Source organism: Dipodomys merriami, unplaced genomic scaffold (assembly GCF_024711535.1).
Source record: "Dipodomys merriami isolate MVZ:Mamm:240054 unplaced genomic scaffold, mDipMer1.0.p SCAF_114, whole genome shotgun sequence".
Lineage (NCBI taxonomy): Eukaryota > Metazoa > Chordata > Mammalia > Rodentia > Heteromyidae > Dipodomys > Dipodomys merriami.
This window is the reverse complement of record NW_027202427.1, coordinates 193,727-214,968: the sequence shown is the minus strand read 5'-3', so window position 1 is coordinate 214,968 and position 21,242 is coordinate 193,727. Positions and strand designations below refer to the sequence as shown.

At 53.1% G+C, this 21,242-nt stretch overlaps 1 protein-coding gene across 8 annotated transcripts; it reads right to left on the bottom strand.

Annotated features, from left to right (window-relative positions):
• Positions 1-562: 562 nt before the first annotated feature.
• LOC138822679 (peregrin) lies at positions 563-19,590 on the bottom strand. Of its 8 annotated transcripts, none has more exons than XM_070015485.1 (14): positions 19,015-19,379; positions 16,434-17,042; positions 10,141-11,100; positions 9,133-9,295; positions 8,621-8,752; positions 8,127-8,273; positions 7,043-7,352; positions 6,400-6,720; positions 5,822-6,106; positions 5,204-5,351; positions 3,221-3,357; positions 3,000-3,118; positions 2,507-2,661; positions 563-1,433 (listed from the first exon to the last, which is right to left on the bottom strand). In XM_070015485.1, exons 2-14 carry the CDS (start codon positions 17,030-17,032, stop codon positions 1,250-1,252), a joined length of 3,660 nt encoding a protein of 1,219 aa, XP_069871586.1. In that variant the 5' UTR covers positions 17,033-17,042; positions 19,015-19,379; the 3' UTR covers positions 563-1,249. The 8 variants fall into 8 exon arrangements, with proteins under 8 accessions (XP_069871586.1, XP_069871588.1, XP_069871589.1 ...); XM_070015487.1 differs by having other exon boundaries at positions 6,400-6,717; XM_070015488.1 differs by having other exon boundaries at positions 8,145-8,273.
• Between the last annotated feature and the right edge of the window lie 1,652 nt (positions 19,591-21,242).

The window sequence follows — 21,242 nt, the reverse complement described above, 5'->3', positions numbered from 1 at the left end:
ATTGAACCCAGGGCCTCATGCATGCAAGGCAAGCACTCTAGCACTGAGCCACCTTCCCAACCTCACTTTTCTTTCTTTTTTTGGGGGGGGTCCAGTTGTGGGGCCTGAACTCTGGGCCTGAGCACTGTCCCTCAGCTCTTCAGGTGAAGGCTAGCGCTCTACCACTTGAGCCACAGCGCCACTTCTGGCTTTTTTTTTTTCTTTTTGTTTATGTGGTGCTGAGGAATCGAACCCAGGGCCTCAGGCATGCAAGGCAAGTGCTCTACCATTGAGCCACCTTCCCAGCCCTCACTTAACTTTTCTAAGCTTCCAAATCTGGAAACCAGCTTATTGTTAACCTACCCATTGATATTGTAACAATTAGACAAAACTGTATCTAAAGGTGCTTACAGTTTAGGACATGCTGCTCTCCATGTACAGTGGAAATGGGAATGCTCCTATTATCTGCCTGCAGTGTTGTGTAACTAGCAGGCACAGAGGCCAGCAACCACTTGGGCCCAATTATAACCATCCTTGGTATATACCACACCTCCCCCTCCCTTTGAATCCCTTTGCTCTGGTATAAGAACAAAAAATTCTAAATAGACTTTATTTACTAAGAATCAATATATTTTCCTTTGAAATAAATACAAACCAGTTTGAAAGGCAGGGGAATCTATGGGAAAGAGAAGGGAAATAGGGACAAGGCCCTGTCTTTTTAGTACCAAATGACTCTGGCGCGACCCGGAAACGCAGTTACAAATGAGAATAATTTAAATTCTCCAATAATTACAGTATATACAACAGCTTGGGAGGGGTCACCTAGTGTCCCTCTTCTGGGCTCGACAGACATCCGTCCCACTGCTAGGCTGGGAAGATGCCCGCTCACCTCACCACCTTCAGGGGCCTTAGGCCTCTAGGCAGTTATAGATTCTCCTAGCATGAGCAGGCAGAGGTGGTGGCAGGTCCTGTTTTATGCAGTGTCCTAACCTTGGCCCACCACCCTGCTTTGCAATGCCATAGTCTCTGGAGTTCTTTTTGACCTGTGGGACCTCCCCTCTCCTTGCACTAAGTCACCACAGGCCCTTGGAGTGTTCTGTACAGTCCAGCTGCACTCAGGGCAGGAGGGACCTCCCCCAACCCAACTTCCCCTGAGACTGGCCCCAAGACCAGGAATGAGTCAGTGCAGAGGCTGGAGCCACTCCAGGGCAATGAGCAAGGGAAAGAGAGAGGTCCTAGGGCACTGTTGGTTGTGTTCTGCTGGGCAAGGTCAGTCGCTATCGCTGGTCTCACTGCTCTGCTCACCCTGCACCTTGCTGCGGTGCTGCAGGGCCCTGTGGTAGGCGATCTGTACTGACTTGCGGATGTTGGACTTGCGGCCCTCCAGCATCTTCTCTTTGTCTAGGTCCTGGTTCACACCAAGAGGAACCAGCTTTGTCCTGGGCAACCACTGCCTATAGGACAAGGTGAAGATCAAATAAATTATCTCAGAGACAACAAGCAGTCATTCAAAAATACCTCCTGGGTCCCAATAACTGGTCACGATCTCTTGGAGATTAAGAGACAGTCCTAGCTGGAAATAATGCACACCACTAATCTCAACTACTTGGGAGGTAGAGATCAGGAGAACTATGGTACAAAGTCCTAGGCAAAGTTAGCAGACCCCCACTTTCAACACAACCAGCCCTGGGCAAAAAATGCTAGCAAGATACTATCTAAAAAAAGAAAGAGCTGGGCAAGGGTGGCTCATATCTATAGTTCTAGCTACCTGTGAGGCTGCAATCTGAGAATTATGGTTCAGCACCAGCCTGGGCAGCCAAATCGGAGAGACTCTTATCTCCAAATAACCAGCAAACAGCTGGAAGAAGTGGAAGGGTGGCTCAAGTGGCACAGCACCAGCCACTAGTGGAAAAGCTAAGCAAGAGTGTAAAGCCTTAAGTTCAAGCCCCAGTACTGGCACACACAAGAAAACAGGAGGGGGCTGAAGTGGGACTCAAGTGGGCAAACTTAAGGCCCTGAATTCTACAATAAAAAGACCCACGTCCCATTCCTCAAGAGACTGCTGACAGCTGGGGGGGGGGGGGGGGGGGGAGCCCTAGGTGAGCCTAGTCAACAGTTGAACTAGGATCACCATAGGCTATTTGTGTAAAAATATGGAGCTCTGACTTAAGCAGAAATAGGTGTCCTGTCCCATAGGCTACAGACAGACTTCACTATCATCTGTGGGCTATTAACAGACTACACATGCAAGTTTGACAGAGCAAAGATTTATAGCTGCCATGTGGGTTTGTCATTGTCACTGGTCCTTTGGTTTCTAACAATAACTTGTGCGTTAGTGCCCACTCAGCCTGTTAAGACTCATGGCTAACACAACCCCTTTGCTCAAGATCTGTTCCACCTCCCTCCCCCACTGCTCTGTGACAGACTCCGTTGTCTGTCTGTTGCTAGAGTTTCTTTAGTCCGCCCCCATACCACTCAGGATTGCCGCTGTGGCTGTGAGTCATACCAGATGGCCCCCCTTCCTTACCAGGTTCGCTTGTTATCGAAGAAGAGAACGAGGTAGAGATGCTCTCGGGCTTCCTGGGTCATCTGCTCTCCAAGTTTCAACACCTCCAATGGGGGCACAGGGATGGGAACCCCATGGTGGAACATACCTTCTCGGGGCATCTTTGGATCAATGATCTGAGGGTATAACACGAGCCCAGGTTGGGTCAGCTCATTTGCTCCACAAAGCACACCCTAGCCAGGAATCTGGAGACTGTGTAGTGGAGTCAGAAAACAGTCATCATACAACTAGGGCTGTAATGCTGACCCATGGCTGCTTCCTGGGCTGAATGACTTCAGGGCCTACGGAGCCAAGAGGAAGTAAAGGAAGAGATGCAGAAACCGGGGAGCTCTCTGGGACACTCAAGCTGCATCTGTCTACCACGCCTCTGCTGAGGAACCCCATGTTCCACAGCTAAGCAGAGACTAGCTGGGGTTGGGGAGCAAGGGGCAGGACAAGGGAAGCGGAAGCTTACCAGTGCCGGGTATGATGGGTACCCCCGGCATTTGGCCCACACGAGGTCCAGAGCGTCCAGTGGAGCATCGTCATCCTCTGACAGCCAGCCGGCTCCCCGGCTCAGACTCTTCCTCACCACTTCACAGGAACGGGAGAGAGGGGGCGGGTCAGCCGCTAGAGGGCTGGCAAGGCCCTGACACTGGGTGCCCAGCATCCCTGGCTTTGAGTGAGAGTACTTACTGCTGTGGCCCACGCCGCGGCCAGTGCCCACGGAGTAGGCCTCATTCTCGGTGCCTGAGGTGTCTTCACTGCTATCCTCTGGGAATGTGCCCCGAGAGAAAGAGGGCTTACCCCGGCCTTGTTTTGAGGGTGTTGTGCTGTGGACAAGATATGGAAATTCAATTGGAAAAAAGCAAGAATGGAAATGACACGGTAGTATCGTTTCTCCTTTATACACTCTAAACTCTAGGCTTCTGGAAAGTAGAAACTTCTGTAAAGAAGTTCAAACTCGGTCTGGGAAGGTGGCTCAGTGGTAGAGCGCTTGCCTTGAATGCCTGAGGCCCTGGGTTCGATTCCTCAGCACCACATAAGCAAAAAGAAAAAAGCCGCAAATGGCGCTGTGGTTCAAGTGGTAGAACGCTAGCCTTGAGCTGAAGAGCTGAGGGACAGTGCCCAGGCCCAGAGTTCAGGCCCCACGACTGGACCCCCACCCCACCCCCCCAAAAAAAAGGAGTTCAAACTCACACATGCTCAGGGACTAGGGTGGTGGTCGGGTTGATGGGAGGTGAAGCTTGCTTCAGTAACGAGGGGAAAGCACACTTGTCTAAAGGTGATACTGACCAGATTTCCCCCTTTCCTCCTCCTTTGCTTTTTGGCGGTACTGGTATTTGAACTCAGGACTTTGTACTTGCTAGTCAAGTGTGCTACTATATGCCTCTAGTCCTTTCATGGCACTGGTTATTTTTGAGATAGAATCTGAACTACAGCCTTATTTATTTATTTTTTTTTAGGTCCGGTCGTGGGGCTTGAACTCTGGGCCTGGGCGCTGTCCCTCAGCTCTTCAGCTCAAGGCTAGCCCTCTACCACTTGAGCCACAGCGCCACTTCCGGCTTTTTTTCTTTTTGCTTATGTGGTGCTGAGGAATCGAACCCAGGGCCTCATGCGTGCAAGGCAAGCAATCTACCACTGAGCCACCTTCCCAGCCCCCAGCCTTATTTTCTGTGTGTGTGTGCGTGTGTGTGTGTGTATGCGCACACGCGCATGCGTGCGTATATGTGCACGTGCCAGTCCCACCTAGGGACTGAACTCAGTACCTGGCACTGTTTCTGAGGTTTTTTGTTCAAGTTTAGAATTTTACCACTTGGGCCACCGCTATGACCCTATTTTCTGCTTTCTGCTCTAGCTAGAATGACATGCATGTGCCACCATACCCAGATTCTATTGAAATGGGAGTTTGTGGACTTCTGTCAGAGTTGGACTTGAACCATGATCCTACTGATGTCAACTTTCCACTAGTTGTATATCACCATGCCCAGCTATTAGATTATTAGATCAGGGGTGGGTGATGGGAGGGTTTCCTCACAAACTCTATCTCAACCTGGACTTTCAAGTAGCTAGAATTGGGCTGGGAATGTAGCTTAGTGGTAGAGTGTTTGCCTAGTATGCACGAAGCCCAGGGTTTGATTCTTCAATACCACATACACAGAAAAAGCCAGAAGTGGTGCTGTGCCTCAAGTGGTAGAATGCTAACCTTGAGCAAAACAAGCCCAGGCCCTGAATTCAAGCCCCAGGACTGGCGCGTGTGCACACTCGCGCGCGCACGTGTGCACACACACAGAGCACACAAAATAGCTAGAATTACAGGTACTGGCATCTGACTTGGCTCAGATCCTCTCTTTTTAAAAGAGAATAGAGACTAGAAATTTTATGCAGCCTATCAGTAAAAAACAAAAAAAACAATAAAATACTTTGCTGGCCAAGCCAACTACGTCTGTAGGCCAAATCCATACCATAAGGCAGTTCCAAACTACTAACTTAATCCAAGCTACTTCTCTTTGCTGACCTAGCCCATTTATCTTGCAGAGTTTAAGCACCGTAGTCTAGACAGAGATGGCTGCCACCTCCCCTCCCCTCCCCCACTTGAGCAGAGAAGCACGGAAAGGCCCATGGGCCCTGGAACACATGCCGGGAGCTAGCTCTGAGTTGGATGGAGGGCATTGGTACCTGGTCCGGTCTGAGGCGGCACTGCTGCTGCTACTGCTGCTGGACTCGGAGTCGGAGCTGCTCCGGGGAAGGTTGCAGTCATTGCGGTACACCAAGAAACTCTTCTTCACAGGCTGGTTTCCAGTGCTGAAGCCATTGGCTGGTAAGTCTTGGGTGGAGGAGGGGGAGGAGGAAAGGAATCAGTCAGGAAGATGTAAAGCAGAACAAAAGGGTGAGAGGGAGTGAGCGTGGGTCCTCCAACTGTGGCCGGGAGCACTAGCTCTGGGCAGTGTCTACCACCATGGCCACAGCCCTGCCCCACCCCTTGCTTCCCTTGGCAGCTACTGGCCTTGGAACACAAATGGCTTACACAGCAGGAGATCCCCAAGGAAGGCGAGAAGAGAAAAGGTGAAGTGATACAACAGAGGGGCCCTGGACAGAAATCTAGACGGGTCACAGTGTCTCTGGGTCTGTTTTCCCAACTAAGAAATGAGGGGATGGAATGCAAAGAACTGCTGAGGGCCCTTCTAGCTGTTTCTTTTATGGGAAAAATGAAAGGGTAGCTGGAGGTATGCTGGGAAGAATGGCAGCTCTGCTCATTCTTGGGGGGGTGGGGCGCTGGGTGATGGTGGGGCTCACCCATTGGGGGGTCTTCTGTGGACTTATCACTGTCGCTGTCTGAGCTCGAACTGGGCCGGGGGCTCCTACCCCGCTTGCGCTGACGCAGGGAGCCCATGACGGGGAGCTGGGGGGGCCCCACAGGACTGCCTCCGTGGCTGGGGGTCATCTGGCTCTCCCGGTTTTTTGGGGGGCGGCCCGGCCTCTTGGGCGGTCCAGCTGTCTTCGGGTTCTTTTTGGAGAACAGAACTGAGGTTCTCCTGCCCACCTCATGTGCGGGGGTTGAGGACATGTTGGGACCCAGGCCTGGAGCAGAGAAGGAGAGAAGGAGAGTTGGTGAGGGCCTGATGTGAGAAGGGCAGATGTCAAGGGCAGGACTTGGGGATAGAGGACCGTTACTCCAGCTAGATGGGGAGATATCTGGGGGACGTGGAACTCAAGACAGTGACTCATACAAACAGCCAGAGGAGGCAGCTAAGAGGCCCCTGATGGGGGATGAGGGAGAAAGCGCAGCTAGCTCACAGGAAGGAGCTCTGCCCAGGGGTGGCAGAGCCCGAGTCTGATGTGTTCTGCGGTCTATCTCGCTATGGGGTTCAGACCTTTGCTTGTCTCCTGGCTGCTGCTCTCCTCCGCCGCACTGTCTGTCTGGCCATCTTTGTCGCAGACTGCTGGGTGGGGTGTCAGACTGCCTCTGCTGGAGGGGCCATGCCGCTCAGACCCGTCCCGGCCAGTTTCCCGCTGGTGGGCCAGCTTCCGCCGCAACGCTGTCATCTCTTTCTTGATCATTTTCGCGCGCCGAGAGCGGCCCACACTCTGCTTGCTGGCATTGACCTCGTCCAGTCGCTCTAGCAACAACTTCAGCTGGTCTTCTACTGGCAGGTGCTTCTGGTTCTCCAGCAGGATCAGCCGCTCTTCCTCTGCTATTGCAAGGGTTGAGGGGAAAAAGTCAGGCTCATGGCAGCCCATTCAGCCCCTTGAACCTGGGCAGGCAGCAAGAAACCCACTCTTCCTCCCTTAGCTTCTCGCCAGGAACAGGTCTCAGTAAAATAGCAGCACCAAGATGCAGGATGGCAGGAACTGCTATCCCTTCAGTCTGGCTTCTTGGGGAGCTTCCCTGGGAGGAGTCTGTTACTGTCCAGACTAGCTGTTACCTGCCTATACTGCCTGCTCCCAGGGGGGACTTTTGGAAAGCTGTTCTTCCCTGACACTGGCCTCTGTGTGTGCGTGTATAACATCACCCACCATCTTCAGGGTGGCGTGGGGCATCATCTCCAGGCAGACTGTGGGGGACGTGCATGCCCGTCTCAAAGTCAATGCCCATTTTTTCTGCCTGACGCCGGGCCTGACGGAGCACGGCGCCACCCTGCTCACGGAGCCGCACCGCTGCCCTGTAGAAGATGGTGTCCTTGGCGTTATACTTGAGGCAGTTGCTGACGATGAGGTTGAAGTCCTCCTCAAAGTCATCAAAGTTCAAGTAGCGGTACGCCTCCAAGTTTTGCTTCATGGTGAAAAAGTCCATGGGCTTTTTGATGTGGTCAAGGTAGTCAGGTACCTAGGAGAGCAGGGTGGGCGTGTCTTAAGTGGAGATATGCCCTCATTCCCCGAACCCTGCTCCTAACACCCCCCCTCCCCTCGAGATGCATCCAGCAACCTCCTCCCACCAGTTAAGAGGCAGGCATGAAGCACAGGGGAAAGGAAAGCCAGCTTCTAGTCATCACTTTGCCAGTCCCAAGCTCGGTGACCTCGGCAAGCTTCTAAACCTGTCTGGGCCTTGTTTTCCTCTCCTGAAGATTGATCATGAAAAATACAGCACATCGACCTCCTAGAGCAGCGGGAGGCTTCAGAATTAAATGGCCAGGGGACTCCTCTAGAAACAACACCACCTGCATTCCTGCTGCTCTGTATACTTAGCGTTAAAACGTACAAGAGGCACTGCCTCAGGCCTCTCATTTTATACCTTTCAGAGAGAAGAGTCTGCCAGTCAGGACCTAGGGCTTCAGAGCTGGTTCTTTAGGTGCTGAGCCTCTTAAGTCTCCGTTCTAGGGTTCAGCACCCCGAAAGTGTCTTCCTGCCCTGGGATTATTCATTTGGCAGACTCAGTCCCTGCCTCTGGGGAAGGAGTGCAGACTGCCTCCCATTCTGGGCCTTGGGGTGGGACAGGGACAAGACAGAGTCCAGGTGATACATGTGGCTCCAGTTCATTCTGCCCCAGAGCCACCAGCCCCTCTCTTCAAGGGCCCCGCCTAGTCCCTGGCCCAGACCTGCAGCAGGGGTCCAACTGGGAGAGGAACAGAAAGAAGATGGAGTGAGGGGAAGGGATTCTTACTTCGTCCAATTCGGTTACCTCAGACAGAGGGACCGGCTCGCTGAAGATGTTGCCCGTGTCCTTCTCTTGGAGCTGCTCCAAGGTTTTGCGAAGGAGGATGAGGAAAGGCGTCAACTGCATCTCCATGGCAATCTGCTGGACCTTGATCTGACACAGAAAAGAAGACCTGATCAGCCAGAGCCAGGCCCAGCCAGGCCAGTCTCTTGGCAAAGAGGTCTGAAGAGATGATCCCTGTTGGCTTAGAAACTTGCCTTCATTTTCCATCCCCAAGACTGGGGGTGTTCCCTCAGGTCTGTCTACCCTCTGCAGGAAGATGTCCCCCAGCTCCTGGCCTTCCCTTCGGCTCCTAGCATGTGCCAACTGGGTCACCTGCCAGGGTTCTGTGCACACCCTCCTGCCACATACTGCTTCCTGGAGGCCTGACAGCACCGGGCACAAGGCCACGTAGGACACATGCTCCGCTGTGAAACCAGGGCCGGCCCAGGAGCACTCACCGTCTCCCTCTTGAGTTTCTCCCGCTTTCGGATCAGTTCTACCAGCAGCCGAGCTCGCTCTAGGTCATGCCGGAGCCGCTGCCAGGACTTGAGCTGTTCCTTAAGGGCCCAGTTCTTATCCTCAGAATCTCTCTGCAGAAGCAAAAGGGGGATCAGGAAATGAAGAGAAAGCCAGAGAGGAGGCCAGAAGAGAGGAACATCATCCTGGGAACTTGGGTCAAGAGCAGATCAAGTCAAAGGAGAGCACAGAATTTATTGATAGCTCCTCAAGCTGTCTGTCTCCAGGATGTGGCAATGAGTAAATGCTCATTGTGTTTGCTAAACGAGTGAATGAACACATAGGAACAATGCCTTTCCGTTCAGCTGATCAGTGTATTAAGATTTCATTCTGAGCCCCATTCGAGGACTAGTTTAAAGGAAGAAATATCATAAGCCCTCTGACAAGTGCAAGGCTCAGCCCTCATCATTTTGGCACTAGTTTCCATAGTCCACAGGGAATTGGGACACGGTACCCCAACTTGGTCACAGTTCCTCTGAGACTGTAGGTGTGTCTGCAGGCGCCTCAACAGCGGGACCCCGTTCCGTGACTGGCGCTTCAGTGTCCAGTAGCTGTGTAGCCTCTGCATGAACTGGCTCTTCCGCTGGATGGTCAGGCGGTTGGTGATTTTACTGAGTCTGGGAGATAGGGACAAGGAGAAGAACCTTTTGAGTCTTGAGTCTCTGAAAAAGGATCTGTGACCAATGACAGCTCCTTAAAGGGGACAAACAGGGACTATGTCTCCTGTAAGCAAGGCTGGGGGAGGGGGCCTTGAAGCAGAGTGGTGCCACCAAGCTTTCAACACTAAGTCAGATCTCTACTTGTACGCCAGTGGCCACTGCAGCTTAGGGTACTATTTGACCCTGGGATCCCCCCACTCAGCTTGAGCCTTTGAAGGTGTCATGGTAAAGTATGTGTACTTTACTTCTTGGCTAAGATCAAATGAGCTATATTACAGCTGCAGCAGAAACTTAGAAAGAATCAGCCAAATAGCACAAGAAAGTGAACAATGATGGACAACAGCCCAGATGAACAGCACGTTACATTCCACTTTTTGGGGGTGGCGATGGTGGTGCTGAGGATTGAATCCAGGGCCTTGCACATGCTAAGCACGGCTCTTCCACTGAGCTACACTTCTTGAGCCTTGTCTTCCCCACTTTTCATTTCTCTTCCGTAGTCAGACCTGTTTTTTCCCTCCCATTGTGGTTGTTCCATCCTTTCTTCCTAACTTAAACCACCCTGTCAAAATGAACAGTTCAAAACATCTGTTAGGTTTGCCAAGTAAAAGTTAAGTTTCTGGCTCCCAGGGAAAAGCTGGGTGACTTACTTAACATAACCTCTTTTGAATTTAACTTTACTTCTATGCAGCTTCTGACAGGAAAAATACAACCCTGTCTTGCCCCTCCACTCAAGGGCCTGGCAGTTCCTCTCTAGAGAGCTGCTTCATCCCTTACCTGCCCATCCAACTGTCCAGCCCACATACCTGTGCGGTGGGATGCAAGGCACTGACACCACAGGTGCGGCTGCCCGCTTCTCTGCCAATATCTTCCTTGCTTTCTTCATCTTGATCCGGGACTTGGCCTTGGCCTTCTTGACCTTCTCTGAGCTCCAGCCTTTACCCTCATCTTCCTCTTCATCCTCATCCTCGTCACCTTCACTGTGGGACAGGGCAGGCAGGCGGCGCGCAGAGCCTGGGGGTGTGTGGATGTCGCAGTAGGCGGTCTTGCGGACGCTGAAGGAGGTGCCATTGGCGCCCGTCTCCCGGACAGGCTCCATTTTCATGTAGAGGCCGGCCTGCTGGGCACATGTCACGTGGAAGGCTGTGTAGCAGTTGGCCTTGTGGCACTGGATGCAGGCCCCGGAGCCCCGCTGTTTGCAAATGTAGCAGGTGAGCTTCCAGCGGGCTGGGGGGATGTGTTCGATGCTGTCAATAGGCTCTAGGAAGACCGTGTTGGCAAAGCAGACCTCGGGGATCCACAGGGCACACACCACATGGGCCCAGCGCCCGTCATCGGTCTGCTTGAAGGCACCGCCCTTGTTGGGGCACAGAGCACAGTCCACCGCTCGAGAGGGTGACTGCAGGCATCGGCGGCACAGCCACTGGCCCTCGGGAATGTAGGGGACGCCGTAGCACTCCTGGTGCACGGCCAGGTTGCACATGTCACAGAAGAGGATGACATTGCTGTTCTGGCACTCGCCATCGTTGCAGATGCAGCACACGGCGTCTTCATCCACTAGTGCATTGGGGTCACCTTTATTGTGACTCTCGAAGTAGGACTCCTTCTCCAGTCGGTCCATTAGGTACTCAAAGATCTCCTGGGGGATGGGACTCACGCCCTCAGTCTTCCGCCGCTCATTCATGATATCTAACCAGATGTAGTCCTCCTCGTCCATGTCGTATTCCACTTCCTCATCCAGCTCCTCGGCAGACTTCTCGATGTACCTGCGTGCACACCAGCGACTCAGCATCACACGGTCGGCACTTCTCTCCCGCCCTCAGCTCTACCCCAGCCTCTATAGATACCAGGGTCATTCCTGGTTTGTAGAGAAGGGGACCTAAGGCTGGGGGAAATTAATGCATCTGCCCACCCGACTGGTGAGAAAGCAGCAGAGCTGCGTGTGAACCTGGGCCTGCCTCTCCGAAGTGCCTGTCCCCAAAGCTGCCATGACACCACCTCCCCTGGGTTCCAGAGGCGTAGACAGGCTCGCGAAGAGCGGGCGTTTGGGGCAGCTAAAGGCTATGTGATAGTCTGGTCATGGAGAGGAATCAGGGGAAGAAAGGTACTTGGCTATATATCATTGTCAAATTACACATAAACCATTTCAGCAAAGGCTGACACCCTTGACTCTTGCTGCCAGGGGCTTTCTTCATCCAGAACAGTACCAGCTCAGGGTTCCCGCCATCTTCAGGCACTATGTTGGTTTTCTGAACAGCCTGGATGGATAGCAATCATAATAGCTAAGAATCACTGAGCACTTACTATAAGCTAGGCATTGAACTAAGCCTCAATACACTCAATGCTCTTTCTTACTGTCTTTATTAAGGAAACTGTAGCTTTGAGAAACGAAACCTTCCAATAAGACAGGTCACCCAGACAGTGACCAGCAGTGGCGGCGTCCAATCTCCAGCACCACACTGTTCGACACCACCCTACAGCACCCGTGAAGCCCCAGGCCTGGAGCAGAGAGCTGCTGCAGGCAGCTGGGACACAACACGGCAGCCACAATCTAGCCATGCTCCTGGGGTCTGGACTCATATCATAACTGCAACAGAAGAACAGGAATTCAACTTCTAACCTGGATGTAAATCCTGACTCTGCCAATTTGTGATCTCTAAAACAGCACTGCTACCCTCTGAACCTGTTTGACTGATAGAATGAGGATAATGTCACCTACTTAGAAAGATGCTGCCAGGATTAAATGGCATCACAAAAATGAACAGCCTCAAACAAGTGGCACAGAGCTGGCACCAGCAAAATGTAGTTCCTGTCCCTACCCTCCACTTGCTAGAAGGGAAATGGGCTGAGCCAGCCAGGTGCACAAGGCTCTGACCCAGGGGCTGGAATGGTGGCTCAGTGGTAGATCGCTTGCCTTGCATGCATGAGGGCCTGGGTTCGATTCCTCAGCACCACATAAGCAAAAAGAAAAAAGCTGGAAGTGGTGCTGTGGCTCAAGTGGTAGAGCGCTAGCCTTGAGCTGAAGAGCTGAGGGACAGCGCCCAGGCCCAGAGTTCAGGCCCCATGACTGGACCCCCCCCCCCCCAAAACAAAAAAACCAAGGTTCTGGGCCATATAGGATGGTCAACAAGTATGTGAGCTGAGGTTCTCTGGGCCTTGTTTTCTTCAATGGTACAGTGTTAGTGCTCATGTCAACTAATTTCACACTGCTGTTGTGAGCATGAAATGACAATATAGGTGAAGTGCTTAGTGTAGAACAATACTGAATAAGTATTAACCTTTTTTTTTTTTTTTTTTTCCAGTCCTGGGCTTGAACTTAAGGCCCTAGGCACTACCTCTAAGCTGCTGTTGCTGAAGGCTTGCACTCAACCACTTGAGCCACAGCACCAATTCTGGCTTTTTCTGTTTATGTGGTACTGAGGAATCGGACCTGGGGCTTTGTGCATGCTAGCAAGCACTCTACCGCTAAGCCACATTCCCAGCCTCCAACATTAACATTATCAACTTTCAAATAGACTTGACCTGCCTTGCCTTGCAGTATGGCTGTGTGTGTGTCTAACTCCTCTACTACAGGACAGGGACCAGGATTGAGTCTGCATCACCACACAGAAAGAAGTGCTCAGTAGTGCTCCTTTGGAAGGCATGTGGGTGGCAGGGAAGAGACAGAATGAACGCATCTGCAGGAAGCGGCTTCCTCGCAGGCCCTTCACCTCTTCCCCAGGGCGAGTGCAGCCTGCACTCTGAGCAAACGTATGACTCAGCGCTGGTGTGAACTGCTTGGAGCCTCCCAGGACTTGCACCACTCTTAAGTACCACGCCTCACCCTTTCCTCTGCCACGACACATGTGACATTGGGTGTCATTCTGTATGTAACATACCCCCCAGGCTCCCAGAATACAGGCTGTGGCACAGATTAGGTAGGCTGAATGTCATGTACAATTCCTGACACTCCAGCTGAGGTGCCACCTCCCCCTCCCCGCCAAGGAAGCACATTAGAATGCACACAACAAAAAGTGATCTCAAGTTTATAAAGCACTTCCAAAACTTGGGGAATTTTGCTAACTGGGGTAATTCCATACAACACCCTCCCCTCGCCCCCTCACTAACTGCAACTCACAATCGCTAAGACCTGCTCCCCTGAGAACAGAGCTTCTCCCCAGGAGGAAAGAATGAATCTGAGTGGAGGGAGAAAAAAAAAAAAAAACAAAACAGAGAGATAAACTGGGAGTACTAAAGTCACTAAGAGGGACCAGATGCCCAAAAAAGGATCCATGTTTGGGAGTGGGAGAATGGGCATGGTGCTAATTAGACTGGGCTAAACTGGTCTAAACTGACACAAGAAGAGAGGAAGAGGGAGATGAAGACTCGAGTGAGGAAGAAAGCAAGAGGAAACACACTTACCACTGAGTCCCTACGCATCTGCCTTTAAGGAACTGAGATTTCATAACTTCATGTAGACTGTACTTTGGTAAAAACAATTTCATAAACAGGGTGCTGGCGGCTCCCACTTGCAATCCTAGCAACTCAGGAGGCTGAGACTTATCTCTAACCACCAAAGAGCTAAAGTGGACTGCGGCTCAAGTGGTAGTGTGCTACCCAGGACCCAGTACCTTAAGCCTCAGGACTGGTGCAAAAAACACAAACTAATATCCTGCTTTTTACATGTGAGCCTTTATGACAAATCCTTTTCAAACATCAGACCTTCTGGTCAAGTGACAAAAAAACACTCAACAAGCCAGGCACCAGTGGCTCACGCCTGTAATCCTAGCTACTCAGGAGGCTGAGATCTGAGGATCGCGGTTCAAAGCCAGCCCTGGCAGGAAAGTCGGTGAGACTCTTATCTCCAATAAACCACTAGAAAGCCAGAAGTGGTGCTGTGGCTCAAGCGGTAGAGAGCTCACCTTGGGCTGAAGAGCGCAGGGACAGCGCCCAGGCCCAGAGTTCAAGCCCCACGACCGACCAAAAAAACCCCAAAAAACACTCAAACTCATCGGAACCTCCTCTTTTCCTTGGAGGCCAAGATTCTAAGAAAGACGTTTCAATAAATTGTGTAACTTAGGCTTGGAATGTGGCTTAGCGGTAGAGTGCTTGCCTAACAGGCACTGAAGCCCTGGATTCAATTCCTCAGTACAACATACAACAGAGAAAGCCATAAGTGGCACTGTGCCTCAAGTGGCAAAGTGCTAGCCTTGAGCAAAAGCAGCTCAGGGACAGTGCCCAGGCCTTGAGTTCAAGCCCCAGGGCTGGCAAGCCAAAACCAAAACCAAAAACTGTGGAACTTGTGGACAGGGACAAGAGGCTACTGGGGGAAAGTGAAGGAAGGGGTGACATTATCCAAAAATGAAATGTACTCATTAACTGACTTATGAAATGGTAACCCTTTTGTACAACACCTTACTAAAAACAATACTTAAAAGAAAAAAAGGGTTTCACATTTACTTTCTTGCTATCCTTCAGCTATGATTTTTTTTTTTTTGTCAGTGGTGGGGCAAGAACTCTGGGCCTGGGTGCTGTCCCTCAGCTCTTCAGCTGTAGACTAGCGCTCTACCACTTGAGCCTCAGCCCCACTTCCAACTTTTTCTGCTTATGTGGTGCTGAGGAATGGAACCCAGGGCCTCATGCATGCAAGGCAAGTGCTCTACCACTGAGCCACCTTCCCTCCCAGCCCCATCAGCTATGATTTCTGAATGTAGTTTTACCACCACACTACTCTTCCTGCCACTTAGTTTACCTTATGCTAAAGTAATTTAGCCTTATGATGTCTCTTTTTTAAATAGAGGAGTTACTGTGATCAAGTAAACCTTTAAGAAGAAATGAGATACAAAGTAAAAACTAAAGGAAATCAAGGGCCACTGGAGAAGCAGTGGAGCTACTGCTTACACATACTAAAAGACAGATGACAATCATAGAACAAATAGGGAGAAAATGGCCTTTGCAGACTTACAAGCTGCTTTTAGGACACAGTGAAATGAATGACTATTACATTCTACTGGCTCTGCAGATGGGGTCTCTAGCCGGCTATGATTCCCAAGGTCACACAGTGAGAAAGGAGATTTCTGGTGTACAGTGGAAAAGTGCAGCTCTAGAAAAACCAGAGGGGACTGAGTCTGAGTTCCTATGGGCCTGTGACTTTTGACAGGTCTGGACACTTTCTTCCTTTTTTTTTTTGGGTCCAGTCGTGGGGCCTGAACTCTGGGCCTGGGCGCTGTCCCTCAGCCCTTCAGCTCAAGGCTAGCGCTCTACCACTTGAGCCACAGTGCCACTTCCGGCTTTTTTCTTTTTGCTTATGTGGTGCTGAGGAATCGAACCCAGGGCCTCATGCATGCAAGGCAAGCACTCTACCACTGAGCCACCTTCCCAGCCCCTATATGTACGTACACACACACACACACACACACACACACACACACACACACACACACACACACACACACACACACACACATTGGGTACACACACACACATATTGGGTATACACACACATATTGGGTACACACACACACACATTGGGTACACACACACACACACACACACACACACACACACACACACACACACACACACACACACACACACACACACACACACACACACACACACACACACACACACACACACACACTGGGTCCAGTCGTGGGGCCTAGGCCTGGGTGCTGTCCTTCAGCTCTTCAGCTTAAGACTAGCGCTCTACCACATGAGCCATAGCGCCACTTCTGGTTTTTTTTCTTTTTGCTTATGTGGTGCTGAGGAATCGAACCCAGGGCCTCATGCATGCAAGGCAAGTGCTCTACCACTGAGCTACCTTCCCAGCCCCTGTCTGGATACTTTCTGGACCATGGCTTCCTCATCTTTGCAAGGAGAATACCTGCCTAAAAGGTGTGAGAATCAAGTAAGGTAGTGACTGGAAAGCAGTGAATGCAGGACCTGACACGTGGCTGTGCAGGCTAAATGCCATCCTCCACAGAGGGCCAGTTCTTCTCACTGTCCTGGCAAGACAGTGCTATCCTTTATCCCTGCCACTCTCCTATCTACTTGGCTCTCTGGCTCCGGAGGCCTGCATGACCAGTTCTCCGGTCGTGGGAGGTGGGGGTGGCCTTACCGGTAATAGGAAGTGGGCCGGGGCGGGGCGTCAGGGGTGTCCTGCTCCAGCTCTCGGTACACCACCTCTGGCAGCTTAGGCGCAGTGCTGGCTGGAGCATTGTGGTGGTGATGGTGGTTGGAGTCCTTCCGTTTCTCCTTGTTCTTATGCTTGCCAGACTTGGGCGTAGCTGCAGGTGTCTCTGTGTTCTCCTTGTTGCTGCCATTCTCAGGGGCCTCCTCAGGAGCTTCCTCGTCCTCTGACACCACATCCAGGTTGTCAAAGATGCTGATGCGGTGTACTCGGCCATGCAGGTCTACCTCCACCATGCGCTGGGCCTGCGCATAGCTCATCACCTCGCGGCCCGGTGACTGAGATACCTCCGAGGGGCTGGGTGACTGCTTGTTGGCTGGGCGTGACTGGCGACCCTTCTTCTTGTGCTTGCGGAGGGGCGTCTGCTGCGGGGGTGGCGGGTTGTCATGGTCGTAGTGGTACAGGTGGTACTCAATACCACTGTAACTCTTGTATACTTTGCGGCAGGTCTCCACAGGGCACTCGTACGGAGGCTTAGTTGCCCGCAAATTGTGGCAGAAAGTCTTCACATCAAAGTCCACCCCCATGCTGTCACATCTGGAAGACACAGATCAGTCAGCGCAGGCCTGAGAAAGAGTCCCCAGACTTTTACACCACAGACGCCACTCTCGCATCTTCCTTCCTTCTCCACAAGGGTCACCAACCTCTGGTCCACTTACTTTTTTTCTGTGTGTCCCTCGTGGGCTTGAACTCGGGGCCCGGGCACTGTCCCTGAGCTTTTGTGTTCAAGGCTAGTGCTCTACTACTTGAGCCCCAGGTCTCCTTCTGAACCATACCTTTATACCATCTCCAGTGCTCTACCAAGGCCTTGGTCTGGGCCCTCTTGACCCCTTGGTCATTCTGCCTACATCTAGTTTCTTTAGCTCAATCTCACATAATGAGAGCTGAGATATTTCTACAAAGTAGCAATGTTCACTCCCATCTTCAGACTGAAAGCCTCCTGACCATCCAGTTTCTTTAGGATAAAGTCTAAATTCTCCTGGACAACACTTGTTCACTTTCTGGCCCTTGTCTTCCTTTCTAGATTATTCTCACTATTGCAGTACTTTCTATCTCCACAACGCAGCTTGCCATCCCCTCAGTCATAACCTCTCAGTGTGGGAGGCGGTCTGCAGGAGGAAGGCCTCTATTCTCTCTGGAGGGTGGGCTGCCATTCATTCTTCAAAAGACTTCTGTCATGCTCCTCTGTCACTCCTCCAGCACAGCATTTACCACGCTGGAAGTTCTTTGTCTCCTCCCACTAGATGGAGGGCTGTGCAGTAGACACCAGAGCTGTCTGTCCATTTCTATCTCCCCTGTACTTAGCAATGGATTGAACACCTGGTTTCCAACAAATGAATGAAAATCTGTTGAATGAGTAACTGAATGAGGGAATCACCAGATTCTAGGGTTGAGAAGAATGGGGTGAAGGCTCTCCTCAGCTCCTGTAGAAGCTTTAACCAGTAGTCAATGATTTAGTCCTGGACTCCAGCAATCACTGCATAACAGAATCAGGTTCTGAGATCTTTCTGGGGCGCTCTGGAGGCAGAGATGTAGACCCAAAGAAAAACTGAGATCACTTAGCTGAGGACTACAAAATACATTAGCGTTCCTTATTCACCTATTCCTGCAATATTAATGGAAGACCTACCAAGTGCCAGGTCCTAAGGCTACAAACAAGAACACGACCATCTAGGCAGCATTAGCTCCAGGCTGGTTCCTTTCCCATCGTGCCTGGGTAAGAAAAGGCAGCAGATGGCCTCAAACCCCAGGACGCCTAGCTGGTCAGAGACTGGCCCAATTTCTCTTGGCCTAGTTGAGTTCAACTAGGAACTTGGCACCTCCCCAGGGAGAGAGCCACCGGAGCTCCCGAGAAAACGCTGGGCCCTCTTTGGCCTCTCTCCTCGCGGGCTCCAGCGGGCAAGTGGGCTCCTCCAGCCCCCGACTGCTACAACCCTAGCGCTACACCTTCAACCGACCGCCTACCGGGAGCGCTGCGTCTTTAAACACAAACCCGCCACAGAGACGCAAACAAGCTCTCCTCCTGCCAAGGAGGGTCCCAGGTGGACGCTGCGACTCTGGCTCTGGCTGCCCCGGTTCCCCAAGTGGCGTCGGGGCCCCGAGGGCGCCCACTGGGACTCGGCGGCAGAGGCACACGGGTGAGACGACAACGCGGATCGGAGAGCCCACGGGGAGAGCCCGGGGCTCAGCCTCCCCAACTCCAGAGCGCCGGGCGCGGGGAGGAAGCGGGAGGAAGTAGGGGCGGGGTGGGGCGGGGGGCCAGGCCCGACCCGAGCTGCCCCGCAGCCCCGACGCCCCGAGGCGGCGCCGCTTCCCCTTTGTCACAAAGTTGGAAAGTTGGAGGCGGTTCCGCCGCTGCCCCCGGCCCCGAAGGGCCCGCGGCCGGCGGGGCCGCGGCTGCGGGCGGCCGCCCCGTCAGCTCCCGCGGGGAGGCAGGCCCCGGGGAGCGGGCCCGAGCGCTCCGCGACGGCAGCCGACCCTTCCCGGCCCTCCCGCGGCCCCCACTCACCGGCCACCTCCAGGCGGGGTTCATCGCCGGGGCGCCCGCCGGGGCTCCGACCCCGATCGGGGAGGTCGGCGGGAAAAGACCGGGCGGGACCGGGGGTGGGGGGGAGTCCCCCCACTCCGGAGACGGCGGCGCTCGCCGCCGCGGCCCCGGCCGCCCCACGCTCGGGCCCCGCTGCCCGGAATTCCCGCGCGGACCCCGGCCGCTCCCGGTCCCGCCGGCGCCCCAGTGTCTAAGCCCGGCCGGCCGCCGCCCGTCCGGGGCGCCCCGAGGGTGCCGGGTCTGGCGCCCGGCGCCGCCGGAACAATGGGGGCTCCGGAGGCGGCGCGGGGACGGCGGCGGGGACCGTCGCGGTGAAGGCAGCGGCGGCGGCGGAGGCGGCGGCGGCGGCGACGGCGTCGGCTCAGGTAAACGCGGCGCGGCGGCGCGGCCCGGAAGCACTTTCGCCACGGATCCCCGCCCGCCCGCGGAGCCCCGAGCGGCCCTCCTCCGCACTTGCGACGGCCCAGGCTCCCCACAGAACTCGCCCAGCACCTCCATCGCACCGTCGAGCTTCGGGCGTCCGAAGAGACAGGATCTGGGGGATCCCGCGTCCTCCGGCCGTTTGTGGCGAATCTGCGGGCGCAGAGTGTGAGCGCGGGGCTGGGCGTGCAGAGCCCGCCCTTCTCCCCTCCCCCTCCGCCTCTTCCCTCCTACTTCCTCCCCCCTGCCGGCGCCCAGGCTGCGGTGGGGACCCGGCCTTGGTCTCCGAGGAAGGCGGCGAGGTGGGGCGGGGCCGGGGGCGGGGCCCGGAACTGGAGCCCGAGGGGCGGGACTGGGGGCGGGCCCTGAGACGAAGGGGCGGGGCTACGCCTAAACCCCGGGCCCAGTCAGGACTCTGTGGGCGGGCGAATACAGGGACAAACAGTGGGAGTAACCGGGAAGAGAGGACCACGGGAGAGCGAGGGTGGAGCTTTAGGTGGCTGTGGAAAGGCGGAGCTGGACTGGGGATAAAGACACTGCTGGGAAAAGGCAGCGTGAGGCTGGAGGCGCAGGTGCAGGGGGAGTGTGTGGGTCTGAAGACCAGGGGAGGAGCGGCGGCTGCTGGTGGGCCTTGGGGAAGGGTTTGAGGTGAGATTCCGGACCTAGGAACCTGTGGGTTGGGAGAGTGCAGCATGGTTGTGGAAGGTGATGTCAAACAGGCAGATGTACCCTAAACTACATTTACCGGCTCTGTTACTGTAGGCAAGTTGCTGAATTCTTCCTTTCCTTTATTTTTATTAAAGTACAGATCCTTTAATCTGTACATTGAGACTTTCTCTTTGGTTCGTCTAAACCCCATCCACAAAAAAGAAAAAAAATGAAACCTTAACTAATACCAAAAAGCAATGGCAAACTACGGTTCTAATCTCCATTGCAAAGTATGGTGTACATTCTTAGTGTTTTATTATTTACTTATTTGCCAGTCCTGGGGCTTGAACTCAGGGCCTGGGCACTCTCCCTGAGCTTCTTTGTGCTCAAGGCTAGCACTGTACCACTTGAGCCACAGCACCACTTCTATTTTTTTTTTTTTTTTTTTGCTTATGTGGTACTGAGGAATTGAACCAGGGCTTCATGCATGCTACACAAGCACTCTACCACTGAGCCACCTTCCCAGCCTAAATAATTTTATATCTTATTGTTATTATAAAGGTGATATAAGAGGGGTTACCCTTTCTTTTTTTTATGCTGGTCCTAGGGCTTGAACTTAGGGCCTAGGCACTGTTCCTGGAGCCTCTTTGTGCCAAGACTAGCACCACTTGAGCCACAGGACCACTTCTGGCTTTTTCTGAGTAACTTACTGGAGATAAGAGTCTCATGGAGGGGCTGGGAAGGTGGCTCAGTGGTAGAGCGCTTGCCTTGCAAGCCTGAGGCCCTGGGTTTGATTCCTCAGCACCACATAAGCAAAAAGAAAAAAGCCAGAAGTGGTGCTGTGGCTCAAGTGGTAGAGCGCTCGCCTTGAGCTGAAGAGCTGAGGGACAGTGCTCAGGCCCAGAGTTCAGGCCCCACGACCGGACCAAAAAAAAAAAAAAAAAGTGTCTCATGGAATTTCCTGCCTAGTTTTGAATCTCAGTCCTCAGATCTCAGCCTCCTGAGTAGCTCTGATTACAGGCATGAGACAGCAGCTCCTGGCTTACAGTTTTTAAAGTCAGGTAATGAGTACATTTTGTTTTTTGTTTTTTTGTCAGTTGTGGGCCCTGAACTCTGGGCCT